Genomic DNA, 17,482 nt, shown 5'->3' on the forward strand with positions numbered 1-17,482 from the left:
TCCTGTGAGTGGCGGCGCTCTGTTGGCATTCACAGGAAGCACATCATCATCAAAACACCACGCTGTCATGGCAACCCATTGGTGCCCCGTGATCGTGTCATGGGGCTGTCAATGGCAGTAGGGAAGAGCGCTATCCCCGCCAGAATGTGTTAGATTGTGCCAGCAGAGTTTGACTGCGCGATCTAAGGGGCTAAATGGCACGGATAGATCGGAGCCCACATTAAAGGGACAGACATGGCCAAGGACATGTGTATATACACCCTTGGTTGTGAAGGGGTTAAAAAACTGTGCAAACTTTAGATGTTGAGTTAAATGGTTCTCTCTGCAGTGCATTCCAGTGACCTGGTTCAGCTGAAGATGAGCGGTTCAGACTGTGGAGGATGTTAGTTAGGAAGTTCTCCACTGCTTGGACCACCCCTTCTTAAATGAAACTGGGCCCACTGAAAAGAAGAAAAAAAAAAAAAAGAGGTTATATTTTCTGGACCGGTGCCGTGTCAGTCGACATGTGCGTGACTTCGTTAAACCATGTCAGGGCTGCAGGTAACCAATGGCCGCAAATGGCCTAAAGTGTTCACACCTCTCCGGACGTCTGAGTCTCATCTGAGTGAAGTGTGAGGGAAGCAAAACCCTTTAGTGGCCGCAACACTAATGTGGGAAAACAAAAGGCTGTTTTTAGTTTCAGTGGGGCCTATTTTATTTTCTGAAGAGGTTATCTAGGTGCTGGAAGACCCCTTTAATAATGACCTGTCACTGTCCCTTGCCAGGTCAGAAGTGGCCAGTATTTGCTGTTGTTTTATTCCCACTGCTCCCCTGATGAGGTCACTTTTTTTTTTTTTAATCTGCTTTATGACTCCAGAGATAGGGGCACTTGTTATTTAGTACAAATTTTTATTGTCTTTACCAGGGGAGCGGTGCTCATAAGGTAATAATTAAAAGTGAGTAAAAGACACTCCTGGAGAATCCCATGAGCCACAACGCCTTGGCAATGACTATAAAAATGATCACTAAATAGGCCCATATCTCTGGAACTGTATGGTGGATTTTAAGAGCAAAACACTCCAGAACTCTGGATAATCTAGAGCAGCAGGAATAAAAGCGCAAAAATGGCTACCGTATTTTCCGGCGTATAAGACTACTTTTTAACCCCTGAAAATCTTCTCAAAAATCAGGGGTCGTCTTGTACGTCGGGTGTCATCACGTTACACACAATAAAAGATATTCTCGCCTCTCTTCCGTGCCCGCACTGCCCCCTGCTGTTTCTTGCAGTCCGCACACTGACTCCTCCGTGATAGCGTCCGTGCATGGAGTGGCCGCTGCAGGATGTCGTCATGGCTTTACTACAGTTGAATGCTTTACGGCGCCACAAAGCGTCATGCTAGTACCCGCCCATAATCTTGTGCCTGAGCAAATACATCCCGGGCGCGCGATATTGTACACAGGCCCGCAATAGTGGCCTACGATAACTGCGCATGCACGAGACTTCGGCACAGCGTGGAGGATGACGGAACCGTCGTCATCAATTCAAATCAACACAGGGGACAGCGTACAGCGGCAGGAGGGGGGAACGAAGGAGAAGGAGAGCCCGCCCTTTAGGCCCTACTAAAAAATTTACATACGAAAAGGTAATATTTATAAAGTTGTTTTTGCGGTCTGAAAAGGGGGCCTGATACAAGGCACACCTTCATAGAATGCAGCAGAGGAGATGCAGAAGGTGGGAGTTTTAGTTGCAGAGGGAAAAATCTGGTGACATGTTCCCTTTTAAAGGGAACCAACCATCAGGATTTCCATATATAAAGTAAAGCCAGTGTTATACTGGTGCTAGGATGCTGAGTGTAAGCATAGCTTGTGTTCAGAGATTGGATGTGTTATTTCAGAAATATGAGCAAGTAAAGTTCCAGCAATGCACTGCTATTTCATTCATAGCAGCTACAGAATATGTAATATGTGGGTCGGGTTTTGCCATCTATTCCCGCCCCTGTCTACTGCCTGGCCTTGGTAGATGCTAGACTGTATGGGCTCCTTCCAGGCATGAGTCATTTCTGTCACGTGATAGGGGTGTGCAATCCATACAGTCTAATATCTACACAGGCCAGGCAGGCAGACAGGGGTGGGAATAGATAGCAAAACCCACCTATTAGATATTCTGTAGCTGCTATCAATCAAACAGCAGTGCATTGATGGAACTTTACTTGCGCATATTTCTGAAATAGAACCTCCAATCTGTGAATAAAATGTATGCTTCCATTCAGCCTCCTAGCACCAGTATAGCACTGACTTTACTTTATATATGAGAATCCTGCTGGCTGGTTCTCTTCAAATCTGCAGAGTCACACGGATTTTGGTACAGATTTGTCTGAACATTTTCCACTGCACAGAGGGCAAAATTAAAAACCGCTTTTCTTGCCCCAACCCACTCTCCTGATGCTTTGTTGCTTTACCCCATGCTGGTCTCTGTTCTGTTCTCCTTTCAGAATGTTTTATTAAAATTTTTCCAATTTTGTGTCATAGAATATAGAATATCGTCTAGATGTCAAATCAAAGGAGCTCCCACCATTGAGAAATCCTGATATCCTTGTGGGGGAGAATGACCTCACTGCCCTGAGTTACCTTCATGAACCAGCCGTCCTGCACAACCTCAAGGTCCGCTTCATAGACTCCAAGCTTATTTACACATATTGCGGTGAGTGCACGCAGGTCCAGTTTACCTTTATGATATACATCATTATTTATAGAAATTCATCGGTGAGATCATTATCTGCATTCATTTCTGGTGATGTCTTCCTATGATTGTAAACTCATGTGTCTATGAGATGACTAAGTCTAGCTTTGTACTTACAAGCATGGGTCACTGCGTTATGAGAACTTCATTGTGTGATGGTGCTTCCATGTCCTGAGTCACTGGTTATAGATTCTATATAGAACCAGGACAATTCTTATGGGGCTCAGATAATAAGGTGATAATGTACTGTACTTTGAGTGTACCCCATACCTGAAAATGTAGCTACCCTACGGTCTATATAATGTATTGCAATGTTGGGTTCATCAAAGTAAGAGATTGACCGTACATTTTAGATTTCGTGTTATTATGAGAACTGCTATTGTTCTCAGTAGTGAGAGCAGAATAAGCCACTGCCAAACACATCAGGTGGCATCTGACCTTCCTTCAGAATGAATCGATCGGGCATATTAAAGTACAACATGTCTGAGCCCTCTTTTCCCCAGCATCTGCTCTCAGGAGAAGTTCAGAACACCCCATACACATTGTATGGTTACTGGGTTCAGCAAACATTCTTCTGATGGGTTTTTCAGAGCAGTTGTCTGTTCTGGCACGTCGAGAGGTTCTTGCTGTGGTGTCATAACCCTATAAGCTGTATAGTGCCTCTATCTATCTATTTATCTATATATAGGCACTATATATTTATATTTTTTTTTTTTCCAGATTTTAGTGAACTCTTATCCTGTATATATTTATAAGATTTGTGGTTATGACTTGAAGGGCAGAGCTCCCTTACGTGTGATTGCTTTGATCTGTGTGTGTCATTCATTGCACATTCACGTCACTGATGACAGCATTTACACTAGAGAAGACTTACCCATAATAGTGTAGTCTTTTCACTATTTTGACATTTCAGTTTGGTTATTTCTTTTTCCTCAGGTATTGTCCTTGTAGCGATAAATCCTTATGAACAATTGCCAATCTATGGAGCCGATATCATCAATGCGTACAGTGGGCAGAATATGGGGGACATGGATCCTCATATTTTTGCAGTGGCAGAAGAAGCATATAAGCAAATGGCCAGGTGTGTTTCCAGGACAGTTAACATCTTTGTAAATGTATTATTATTACTATTGTTTATTATGCTTTATCTTTTTTTGTGTGAAAATGGTAGCACATGTGGGTTTTAATGTAGACACTGTGTGGCTGCCAAAAGCAAGTTCTACTTTGCATTTGCATTGTTTAACATTAGGGTACCGTCACACTTTGGCGACGCTCCAGTGATCCCACCAGCGATCTGACCTGGTCAGGATCGCTGGTGCGTCGCTACATGGTCGCTGGTGAGCTGTCAATCAGGCAGATCTCACCAGCGACCAGTGACCAGCCCCCAGCGATGCGTGGAAGCGATGCTGCGGTTGGTAACTAAGGTAAATATCGGGTAACCAAGCGCTTGGTTACTCGATATTTACCTTGGTTACCAGCGCACACCGCTTAGTGCTGGCTCCCTGCACTCTTAGCCAGAGTACACATCGGGTTAATAAGCAAATCTCTTTGCTTATTTACCCGATGTGTACTCCGGCTACATGTGCAGGGAGCCGGCACTGGCAGCCTGAGAGCGGCGGACGCTAGTAACCAAGGTAAATATCGGGTAACCAAGCAAAGCGCTTCGCTTGGTTACTCGATATTTACCTTGGTTACAGCTTACCGCAGGCTGCCAGACGCCAGCTCCCTGCTCCCTGCACATTCACATCGTTGCTCTCTCGCTGTCAAACACAGCGATGTGTGCTTCACAGCGGGAGAGCAACGTCCAAAAAATGAACCAGCACTGTGTGTAACGAGCAACGATCTCACAGCAGGGGCCAGATCGCTGCTCAGTGTCACACACAGCGAGATCGCTAATGAGGTCACTGGTGCGTCACAAAAACCGTGACTCAGCAGCGATCTCGCTATGTGAGAAGTACCCCTTAGATCTATGCCGACATCACATTCTGGGTCAGAATATTGGCTTCTTGCTTGTGAATGTGCCTGGCATTTTTATATACAGTATATTATCCATTTCCAGGCCCCCATTTTCAACCATCCTAAAACATCTATAAAGTGTTTTGTTTTTTCTTGTGTCTTCCGCTATTTTCTTTTTGGGTCACTGTTGCATCAGCACCAAATTATCAAGGCGTCTGGGAAAAGGGTGATATGTTCATTGGGATGGGGATGCTGGCAGAATTTCTCTGTTCTGTTCTCTCCAGATCATTGTAGAGTTAGGACTATATAATGTTGATGCTGAGGAAGCAATGGATGATGTCTGGGTGATTGCTAGCTGAGCTTGTACTGACATGGCATACATGAAATATTAAATGGATTAGTTGCTTAGCTACATGAAGCATCTCCAGAAATTAATACGAGCCAAATTTCCACCCATGACGCAACCGTTAACTGAGCGCCTGACATCAAGGGTATTCTCTGTATTCAGCGCACAACCTAGCCGCAGAGTTGTTACTCATATTCTTGTAAGATTTATGCGTTCCAGCCCTTCGCCCTGACCATTGTAGGATTGCACAGATTTGTCCCTTTGTTATAGTTCCTGTATCAAAGGATGATGCAAAGGATCCCTACAGATATTAATGTGCATGGCCTTTAGGTATGTTTAGTATGTGTGCATTGTCTGAGGGAATAACTCTGTAGCTGCCCCCCTGGGCATGCCACGGTGTGCTGACACAGCCCTCTGTTACTGCCAGCTCCGCTAATGAGTCAGCGGGGGCTCAGCTTTCATAGCACCGCTCTACGGATGATGTTCTAGACCAGGGATCCAGACAGGAAAGTGTTAATATCTTGACAGAACTGGGTTCTGAATATTAAAAATCTGAATGACTCCTATGTACAAGATATATACAACCATTTAGCAGCTAAAACGAAACAAGGGTGAAAGGATTATGCCTAGATGTCGCTGCAGACACAAATCACACTGACAAGTCTATGTGTAATCTGCAGAAACAGTCACACGTCTATGGAACAATGTCTGTGCTCAGACCGCAGAGCCATAGGAGTATATGAGTTCAGCTTATGAAACATGATAATATAAAATGTGTTGCATGGTGTTGTCCCTATGTCCAACTAGACCAGCTGATTACCTGAGCTTTTGTTCTCTGTTATCAGCTGACCAGTGTAAATTGTAAGTTCTTACCATCATACGTTCTTCTTTTTAGTATTTAGTCTTACTGAATGAGGCCTTACTTCTCTCCAGGCCTGAACATTTCTGCAGCATAATGTGATGTTTGTTTGATTGTTTGTGTCTCACAGGGATGAGAGAAATCAGTCCATCATTGTAAGTGGGGAGTCTGGAGCTGGGAAGACCGTGTCCGCTAAATATGCAATGAGGTACTTTGCTACAGTCAGTGGGTCCGAAAGTGAAGCAAATGTGGAAGAAAAGGTGCTGGCTTCTAATCCAATCATGGAGGTAGGTGAATTCTACATCTGGCTGATCAGAAATGGTCATGCTGCAATGTTTTACCATCCAGAGGGTTATTCTATCTGTATATTGGGTGTATGTGGGTCTCTAAGATGGGTAAGAGTAGTGCTGAGTAACTTGAGAACTGCTGATTTCCATAGGGTGTATGCATGGTATTCCTTTAATCACTAATAAGCATTTTGAGGTCTTGCTGAGCAGAGCTGAATACGCGTGGTCACCAGACACTGTTCTCACTGCCGATACCTCACTACACACAGTCACATGTTAATGAGAAATTACATTCATTTCCTCTGTTGAAGAATAACTTCAGTCCTGACCTCCACTGGTTGTGGGTGACTGCACCCTAGTTATTGTATACAATTAAAACATGAATAGTTTCAGAAATGTAATTATATTTGAGCTTTTCTATTCTCTTGTTGATGCACAGAGGAGCATACGGTGAATGTCTATTTTCAGTTCATTCCCCATAAATATTTGATTCTGATTTTATCCGTTCAGTCGTGACCATCCCTTCGATACTGTGTAGGCCAGTCTGTGTAGGCCAGTTCTCGCCTTGCGTCCCTGTTTCCCTCGGCTTCTTTCAGTTGCCCAATTTTTTTCATTCCTGTGTCATTTTCGATAGCCAAATGTGCCTTTTGGTTTTCCCTGTTTTCTTTAACCACTGATGATGTTGAGTAGCATTTCCATTTCTTCTAAATTTGCCCTCATTACATGTCCAAAACAGGTTAGTTTCTGACTGGTGATCTTGCTTTCCAGGGCGCATCTCTGTGTTAATATGATCATGAACATAATTATTGATGATAGTCTAAAGGATTCCTATAATCTTGGCCGTGTAATCATGTGTTCTGTATCAGAGAGTCAGACCGGGGCTACAGGGGACTAATGCGATCATTGCATGACACTCTGCTCGCACTGGCAGCACAGCGGGAGCCGAGTGTCACTGCGACTGAGGTCTGATCATGAGATCGGACCTCAGCTGCAGGGGGCGGGCCAGCACGGAGGAGGAGAGGGAGGGATTTATGTCCCGCTCTCCTCCGTAGCCGGCTATTGCCATTCTCGCACTGCACTTGCGGTACACCGGTGTAATGCGAGTGCAGTGCGATCTTTCTCTCGCCCCATACACTTGAATGGGTGCGAGAGAAAGATTCTCGCATTACAATCGCAGCATGCTGCGATTGTTTCCTCGGTCCATGAGCATCACTCATGGATGCTGACACACAGGCTAATATTGGTCCGAGTGGAATGCGATGTTTAATCGCACTCTACTCTGTCCGATTTTCATGCCGTGTGTCTTAGGCCTCACTCTCAGACTCCTCTGAGAGCGCCTTATCTCAAAGAGAACACAAAGATCAGATGTTGGCTATCCAACAGGCCGGGTTTTTCTTTCCCACACACTTTAGGCCGCTTTCACATTGCATTATTACCTACGTTCACTGGTCCCATCAGAGCTTTCATCCAAATCCCCCACAAAACGGGTTTTAGATGGAAGTTCCGACGGAACCAGTGAACGTAGGTAATAACACAATGTGAAGGGGCCCTTAGACTGCATTGAGCATGCCGATTTTCACCAAATTTGGGACTATTTAGTCTAATTGGGGATGTTATATATTTATTTTTTTTTACTTAAATGCATGTATCGGTGTCCAAAATTGATTCTTCCAATAGCATTTAATTAAACATTTTGCACAGTTTGTCTTCTGTAACCTCTGTAACAATAATCCCAGGGATTGAGGTAGCCCTGCACATTTCTAGGCCGAGCCGAGCACAGGAGAGCTCAGGGTAATGATATTTATAGGATAAAATGTCTCCTATTTGGCAGAACTATGTTTTATTTTTCTTAGGTGACAAAACTTTCTTTTATGGAGGCTTTCCGTTCAAAATGTAATAGTTGACGTATATTTTTACAACCCCAATTCCAAAGAAGTTGGGACACTGTGTAAAGAACGCAAGAATGCAATGATTTGGAGATATATTCTAGCTATATATTAATCACAACCGAACATAGAACACATCTGAAGTTAAAATTTAGACATTTTTCCATTTCATTAGAAAAAATATTTAATTTAGAAATTGGCAGCATTACATGTAAAAAAAAAAAAAAAAAAAAAAAAAGACAGTTAAGGTTGAAAAAGTAAGTAGTACTAATGAAAATTGGTCTCCCAGCTGTTCTACAACTAGGTCACATTAGGCCATGTGCACAGATTGAGTGTTTACAAGTTTATTACCTCCATAATTGTAGCCAAAACGAAGAGTGGGTATATAAGGCAGAAGTGTTGCATGTTTCTATTATACTATTTCCTGTGAATGCTCCAACCTTGGTTACAAATACTAAGGTAAAAAACTCACCAAATACTCAACATGTACACATTGCTTTAGTGGGTATAAAAAGAGCATGACAGAGAGGCAGAGTCTCTCAGAAGCAAAGATGGTCAGAGGTTCACCAGTTTGATCAGCTGTGTATAAAAATGATGGAACAATTTCAGGAAAATGTTCCTTAACATAAAATTGCAAAGGTTTTGAATGAAGGGTTTAGTGATGAATCAGCCGCTTGCAGTCCAGACCTTCCACCAATAGAAAACATTTGGCCCATTTGAAACAAAAACATGGCAAAGACCCAGGACTGTTGACCTGCTAGAATACTACATCAGGCAAGAATTGGACAATGTTTCTCTCCTGAAACGCCAGCAATTGTTTCTTCACATCCCAGACGTTTCCAAACTCTCTTGTTAAAAGAAGAGGGGATGGTACGCAATTGTAGTCATGGCCTTGTCCCAATCTTTTTAGAAATGGGATTGTAAATAAGTAGTCATTGTTTCATTATTATGGACTGTTAACCCTTTAACGACCATGGGCAGTAATATTATGTCCTAAACTACCATAGTGTAATCCCCGCTAGCTGCTGCCTGTGGGGTTCAGCGCACGTGTCAGCTGATTTGTACAGCTGACATGTGTGCCTTGCAGACACTAGTGGATCCGCGTTCCATCAGTGCCTGTTAACCTCTTAAATGGCACTGCGAAAATGCCACAGCGCCATTTAAATGCCGGTGGCAGTAAATCTTTACTCGTCTGGCTCCTTCGGCATCGCAGTGACGTGATGACTGCGAGCTGATGGTTGTCATGGTAGCAGTGTCATGTGATGACTCCTGTAGCTAGCTAGAGTCACTTCCTTTTTCACCTGGCCAGCTGCTGTCAATGACAAGTGGTGTGTATTTCTGCTGTTCTCAGCTGTGTAGCTGTGATCAGCAGAAATAAATGAGCTATTAGACTGGTGATCATTATAGTCCCTTAGGGGGAACTAGTAAAATAAAAAAAAAGTTTTAAAAAATTAAAAAAAAACCCTAAAAGTTCAAATGATTCCCCTTTCGCCCCATTGAAAATTAAAGGGTCAAAAAAATTTACACATATTTGGTATCGCCGCGTTCAGAAATGCCTGATCTATCAAAATATAATATCAATTAATCTGATCGTTAAACTGCATAGCGGCAAAAAAAATCCAAACTCCAAAATTAAGTTTTTTTGGTCACCACAAATTTTGTGCAAAATGCAATAACAGGCAATCAAAACGTAGAATCTGCGCAAAAATGGTACCATTTAAAAATGGTACCTCGAGATGCAAAAAATAAGCAGATCTTGAAAAATGAGAGCGCTACGGGTCGCGGAAAATGGGGCAAAAAGTGTGCCCTTTTTTTTTTTTTTTTTTTTTTTTTTTACAAACTTCTGAATTTTTTTTTAACCCATTGGATAAAATTAAACCTATACATGTTTGGTGTCTACGAACTTTTACTGACCTGAGTCATTACACCGACACATCAGTTTTACCATATAGAGAACATGGTGAATAAGATATCTCAAAAAAAATCGTGCAATCGCACTTTTTTGCAAATTTTCTGCACTTGGAATTTTGTTGCCATTTTCCAGTACACTATAAGTTAAAACTTATGGTTACATTCAAAAGTACAACTTGTCCCGCATAAAACAAGCTCTCATAGGGCAACATTGACGGAAAAATAAAAAAGTTATGGCTCTTGGAAGAAGGGAAGGAAAAAAAACTAACAAGAAAAACGGAAAATCGGCCGAGGGTGAAGAGGTTAAACTTATATTACCAATTCTGTACTCTGTTTTATGACTGGTTATGTCAAAGTAACAACAGGAGTGCAGCAATGCTGGTTGTCAGGTTTGCATTTAAAACTGATGGGAAATTATCATTGTTTGTGGTTGAAGAAAGGACAATTGCTGCACTTTCTGATGCTACTTTACATCAATAAAAACCACGGAAAATAAAGAAAATTGCTGTATTTCCACATTAAAAAAAGTGAAATTTCCAGACTTTCACTACTTTTGAAAATTTTAGGAAATAATATAACCCTTTAAAAGTCAGTTTTAATAATTACACTTAAAATATCCAAAACCCAATGCAAAATACAAAATAGAAGAAAAAGGGAGGAGGGTAAAGTTCTCACCCTAATAGATGCACCTCCCTCCTGTCCTCTACCTACCGCGGAGGTTGGCATCCTAATATAAAGCGAAAGTGGCGCCCCCACTCAATGACAGCTATCCCTGAAATTCCTTTTTAGGCCCTCACAAAAGTAATGAGGGATACAAAGTTAACCCCTTAACGACCGCGGGCAGTAAAATTATGTCCTAGCTGTCATAACGTTACTGCCCGCGGTCTGGCGGCGGCAGCAGCATGCTGCGATCGGCGCACATCTCAGCTGATTTTCACAGCTGAGATGTGTGCCTGCTAGGCACGAGCAGAATCGTTATCTACTCGTGCCGTTTAACCCGTTAAATGGCGCCCCCACTCAATGACGGCTAAATTAATCAAATATAACGACCTCTTAATATCCTCAAGTCGGTTGGAGGATATTAAGGGGTCGTTATATTTGATTAATTTAGGACCACTCCACCCATATCCATAAGTCTAATCTGTATGGATAGTGGTTCATCTGTGTGCGTTTTTAGTACCCTGTCCACTACCATAAGTTTACCCTGCCTTTAACCCCTTCACGACCGGCTGATTTTTCGCTTTCCGTTTTTTTTTTTGCCATTCTTTTTCTGAGACATAACTTTTTTATTTTTCAGTCAATATGGTCATGTGAGGGCTCATGTTTTGCGGAATATGCTGTACTTTTAAATGAAACCATAAGTTTTACCATATAGTGTACTGGAAAACGGCAAAAAAATTCCAAATGCAGAAAAATTGCAAAAAAAGTGCGATAGCACTATTGTTTTTGAGATATTTTATTCACTGTGTTCACTATATGGTAAAACTGATGTGTGGGTGTGATGCCTCAGGTCAGTGCGAGTTTGTAGACACCAAACATGTATAGGTTTACTTTTATATAAGGGGTTACAAAAAATCGGAAGTTTGTCTGAAAAAAGTGGCGCACGTTTTATGCCATATTCCGTAACCCGTAGCTTTCTCATTTTTCGGGATCTTTGGCTCAGTGACTGCTTATTTTTTGCGTCTCGAGCTGACGTTTTTAATGGTACCATTTTTGCGCAGATGCTAAGTTTTGATCGCCTCTTATTGTATTTTGCGCAAAAGATGTGGCGACAAAAAAACGTCGTTTTGGCGTTTGGAATTTTTTTGCTGCTACGCCGTATACTGATCAGATTAATTGATTTTATATTTTGATCAGGCGTTTCTGAATGTGACGATACCAAATGTGTGTGTATTTTTTATTTTTTTTAACCCTTTAATTTTCAATGGGGCGAATGGGGGGTGATTTGAAGTTTAGGTTTTTTGTAATTTTTTAAAACTTTTTTTTAACTTTTTTTAAATTATTTTACTAGTCCCCCTAGGGGGCTATAGCGATCAGCAATCCGATCGCTCTGCACTATCTGCTGATCACAGCTACACAGCTGTAAACAGCAGATACACTCACTTTCTTTTTCACTGGGCCGCGGGCACAGTGAAAGTGAAAGCAATTCATGTGTAGTACAGGAGTCATCACATGACCCTGTGCTACCATGACAACTACCGGAAGTCACGTGATCGCGTCACATGACTTCCGGTATCGGGCGCTAAGTAAAAGTTTACCGCTATCGCGCTTATAATGGCGCTGTCACATATTGACAGCGCCATTTAAGGGGTTAAACGGCACGAGCAGATAACGATTCTGCTCGTACCTAGCAGGCACACATCTCCGCTGTGAAAATCAGCTGAGATGTGCGCCGATCGCAGCATGATGCTGCCGCCAGACCGCGGGCAGTAACGTTATGACAGCTAGGACGTAATTTTACTGCCCGCGGTCGTTAAGGGGTTAACTTTGTATCCCTCATTGCTTTTGTGAGGGCCTAATAGGGAATTTCAGGGATAGCCGTCGTTGAGTGGGGGCGCCACTTTCGCTTTATATTAGGGTGCCAATCTCCGCGGTAGGTAGAGGACAGGAGGGAGGTGCATCTATTAGGGTGAGAACTTTACCCTCCTCCCTTTTTCTTCTATTTTGTATTTTGCACTAGGTTTTGGATATTTTAAGTGTAATTATTAAAATTGACCTTTAAAGGGTTATATTACTTGTTATGCAACACTTTCCCTTTGTCATTATTTGAAAATTTTAGGAGAAATAAGTTTTTAAAGGCAGATATCTTCATAAAGCTGTAATGTATGGTTTGTGCACCAACTAGACTGGTTATAATGATTCTACTTATACCGCTATGTAAAGGTTTTTTTCCCCCTTTACAGTTAACATTTTTTCATTGGCTCGATCTAGAGAAAATAGTTGCATTTTTCTCGTGTGAAGAATATTCTGCTGTGGACATGACTTGGACTACAGCTGGTAAACGCAGTCTTATGACCAGTTTCTCAAGGGGTGAAAGATTGGAGTTGTTGAATACAAGGGACATTGTGCTTTGCGGAACAAGTGTATGATCCTATCTAAATTGCACTGTTCTTGGAGGTTTTTGGTGTTTTACATTCTGGGTTTTCACTTTTCACACTTATGTTTTTTGAAAGTGAAGAAAGTAATTGTGAGGCAAATCCCGGGATATGAAGATGAATTATGACTCCAGTCATAATCCCTCATCACTCCCTGGCAGTGCCCCCTCCCTTCTTGTTCTCAGTGTTCCACTTACACCTCCATGGCCATGTCCTGTGATATGGAAATTAGGTGGCTTGGGGACAATGGACACAGGATGACTCCCTGCCGTGACCCTGTAGTGGGGGCTGCTAGCTAGTTAGCAAGGCTATGGAAATAGCCAGACAGAACGACTCCAGTAAAAAATGGTTCATATCTCGCAAGCCATATTTCCGATAAATATGGCAACCATAAAAATGGTGTCTCCGCATGCGGACGATGCCGGCACACCCTTTTTATGGGAGCAGGACATTGGGAAATGCCCCAGGCGTGATATCAGCCAATGGGGAACTGGCAGACAGGTCATGAGTCCCCTCGTTCTGTAGCTAAATTCATAACTGTCACAATGAGAGCATTGGCGTCCGCCTACGACGCTCCCAGGCAAAGTTATGGCCCATATTCCATGTTGTGGATTGTCCATAACTCAAGCCAGGGGTGGAGCAGTGCTCCCTCTGAGGTCACTAAGGTAGGAGGGGACCTGGATTTGCCCAGGTTGATAACCCTACTTCGGCCATTTTCCAGTGTTCTTTTCGCTGGGGGCACGTGTAGGAAACATCTGTGGGAAGGATCCTAGAAACCTGGGTACAGCGCCCCCCTGTGGCCAGACGCAACAAGGTAACTGCTGGAACTGTGTATGCCTGTTTGTAACCCATGCTTTGATTGTAACTGTACTCTGACATATGTATATTCTGTAGATTCCCTATTGTATATATTGTAGTTTCTAGTGTGCTTTAGGCTGATTAAATTATATAATTAATCTTGGGCTGTTCTGTTATCTCGATCTTGAATCCCACGTCTGTGTGTTCGGCTAATAGTTACCGTAAATCGGTTGGTGGCAGCGAATTGTGCCAAGGATTATTGTGGGGAGGCCAGTGAGATTCGGGGAGATTTTATATATTCCGCCCGCGGAGGTCGGGGGAATATATACCTTACTCTCACCGGGGACCCTTCAATAATCGGCATAAGTAGTATAGCGGCCTCCTTGCTTATGGTCGGGCAATTCCATAATTGGCCTGACTATAAGAGGGGCGCTAGAGAGCGCGTCACGTGCTCTGTCTGTCGGTCGGGAGGTATAAAGGAGGGGTGACCCCCACTTGTTACCCCCCGATTGTGACGTACTGGTAGCCAGCGCGGGGGATTTTTGAGTGACCCCCCCGGTGGTTTGTGACAGTAATATATCTGGAACATTTGCTTAAATGTCTTACAAACTCCACTTTAATAAAAGTCTTCCCCATCTTAGGTCCCCATGTAAAGGAGTGGGCTCAGGAGCACGCACCGATTCCTGCTTAACCATTTAGATGCTACTATCATTAAAAGCTGCATTGAAATAGTTTGATTGCCGTAGCGCACCTATTTCCGTTGACCCAAGCATTGTGGCCACAGGGTGTGGATGGGTAGTTATGGCAGTTATAGGTTTGCTACATATCCTCATGGCCACTATTCTAGTAGTCCTTCATAGAACGTCATTTTCTCTATATACTGCAATACTGTAATATTTTTGAGGAAAAACTTTAATGATGAGCGAGCAGTACAATGCTCGGTGCTCGAAATGATGAGCATACACTACAATGCTCGAGTGCTTGTTACTCGAGTCGAGCAGGTCAAACACTCGGACGGGCTACACTCAAGTAACAAGTATAATGGAAGTCAATGACTGTGCAATTCGACTCTCTGCTCACATACAGCCAGCCATATACAGACCATTTCCGTGGCAGGGAGGACAGACTTTTATTTTTTTTGGGGTGGGGCACACTACACCGGAAAACATTATTACCTCCATTGAAAGCCATTCAGAGACTGCAGTTGCCTCTCCCTGGGATGCCTGCACACATCAGTCACTGAAGTGTGTGCTTTCTGTTCGCTGTTTCATGAACAACCTATCCGAGTACCCGTGATACTCTGCCCCACATCACAACTACCTGAGCACCCCGATGCTCAATCGATTTTTGAGCATGCTCGCATTGTCTTTTTTTTTAGGCTGCATTAATTCCTGTAAAGCATCTGAAGGGTTAACCATCTTTTGTGACTGTGGTTCTAACTTGAGTATCGTAAAGATGTACTTTTTGCCATGGGGTCTCGCTGAGGGTTTTCTGCTGTATAGGCCCCTAAATATCACTTCAAAAGTTAAGTGATCCCTTAAAAAAAAAAATGGGGGGGAGGTTTGCTGCTAAACTTATAACCCTTCCAGCATCCTAACAAAAAAAAGCTTAAAAAAATTATGCTGATGTAAAATAGACTTGTGGTAAATGGTTTTTTTTTCAGTATTGTGTGGTGTACCTAACTCTCTGTAATGAGGACATAATGATTACAAGTTTGAAAATGTAGAAATTTTCAATATTGTCATAAATGCAAATCACATTGACTTATCACGAAGCACAATGTATCACAAAAAACCCCTCAATCACTGGGATATGTAAGAGTGTTAGTTATTACAACATAAAGTGACGCATCAGTTTTGAAAAATTTTGCCTGGTCAGGAAGGTGAAAGTGGACTTTGACGGGAAGGAATTAAAAAAGGTGCACAATCCTAGGTGAGTCTAAGGCCTTGGTTTCACTTGCGCATAGCTTATAATTCGAGAGTATCGGAAGCAATATGCTAATGACCCTCTGCTGCGAGCGTCAGCCAAGGGTCATGCGACTGTGATCTGATCTTGTGATTGGATCACAGCTGCGGAAAAGAGGGAGGGAGCACTTTCTCACCATCTCCTCCGCTGCCTATCTCTGTGTACATTGCACTGTGGTCGGCTGACAAGCGAGTGCAGTGCAATGTTTCACACGCACCCATAGACTTATATGGGTGCATGTGAGCCGAGAATGTCTGCCAAAGGCAGCAGGCTGCGATTCATTTCTCATGCTGGTATGGTATGAGATATCAATCACAGATGGACACTGCCCCATAGTTTTGCACTGATGAAAGTGGAATCCGATGTTTTATCGCCTTGCACTCGTCTGTGCAAAACGCAAGTGAAACCAAGGCCTTAGACTGAGTCTTTTTGCAGAGTTTTTGGTGTGGAAACTCCAAGTTTTTGAGGAGTATTTATACTTTAAAAACATCAAACCCCTCCCCAAAACCTCCATGTACACATACCCTATGAGATCTACTTGATGTGTGCAGCTTGTAGTATGAAATTTGATAAACATTATGCTTTAAAGAGGAGCTGTCATCTGGTCAAAAGTGTCTAATTTTTACTCTGATTTTGTTCCTGTTCCTCCCCCTATATTGTTTTATTTGTTTACTTTTTTGTTTTTAGCCTAAAGCCACAATCCAGAGAATCCTGTGAGCAGGGCCTCCTTGGGTAAAGACACAAAAAAGGCCGTTATCTATGGAACTCTGTCTGATTAAAAAAAATAGGGAATAAAAGAAGAGCAAAAACTGTCTACTTTTGACCTGTTCACAGTTCCTCTTTAAACGGTCTTATATTATTTTAGCACAATGCCGATGCTGTCATCTGCTCTCTATAGAGCGGTATCAATGTGATACTGACCACATTTGGGCCCACTTTTATGCTACATAATTCCTGAAAAATGGCTGAAGTTCTTAGATTACACATACGAGGTCTTCTTAACCAGCTCTTAGGTTACCGTCACACTAAGTGACGCAACCAGCGATCCCACCAGCGATCTGACCTGGCAGGGATCATTGGTGCGTCGCTACATGGTCGTTAGTGAGCTGTCAATTAGGCAGATCTCCACAGCGATTAGAGATTCAGCCACCAGCGACCTGTGTAACGACTTTGTGCTTCGTAACCATGGTACACATCGGGTTACTAAGCAAAGCGCTTTGCTTGGATACCCAATATGTATTTTGGTTACCAGCGTCCGCAGCTGCCAGAAGTCGGCTCCCTGCACACGTAACCATGGTACACATCGGGTTACTAAGCAAAGCGCCTTGCTTGGATACCAGATATGTACCTTGGTTACCAACTTACCGCAGGCTGCCAGACGCCGGCTCCCTGCACATTCAGATTGTTGGCTCCCGCTGTCAAACACAGCGATGTGTACTTCACAGCGGGAGACCAACCACCAAAAAATGGTCCAGGACATTCAGCAATGACCGGCGACCTCACAGCAGGGGCCAGGTCGTTGCTGGATGTCACACACAGCGACATCGCTAGCAGAATCGCTATTGCGTCACAAAAAACGTGACTCAGCAGCGATGTCGCTTAGTGAGACGTGGCCTTTACTCTGTGAGTTGATTCCAACAATGCCACAAACCGTTCCTAA

General features: G+C 43.0%; 1 protein-coding gene across 1 annotated transcript in view; it reads left to right on the forward strand.

Moving 5' to 3' along the window:
• MYO5A (myosin VA) overlaps positions 1-17,482 on the forward strand; it is a 276,256-nt gene that overhangs the window by 111,216 nt on the left and 147,558 nt on the right. Inside the window, exons 3-5 of the mRNA XM_075345778.1 lie at positions 2,509-2,680; positions 3,656-3,800; positions 6,011-6,167. Coding sequence (XP_075201893.1) covers positions 2,509-2,680; positions 3,656-3,800; positions 6,011-6,167 — 474 coding nt within the window. The remainder of the gene's footprint in view (positions 1-2,508; positions 2,681-3,655; positions 3,801-6,010; positions 6,168-17,482) is intronic.

The sequence above is a fragment of the Anomaloglossus baeobatrachus genome, chromosome 4, assembly GCF_048569485.1.
Source record: "Anomaloglossus baeobatrachus isolate aAnoBae1 chromosome 4, aAnoBae1.hap1, whole genome shotgun sequence".
NCBI classification, from domain to species: domain Eukaryota; kingdom Metazoa; phylum Chordata; class Amphibia; order Anura; family Aromobatidae; genus Anomaloglossus; species Anomaloglossus baeobatrachus.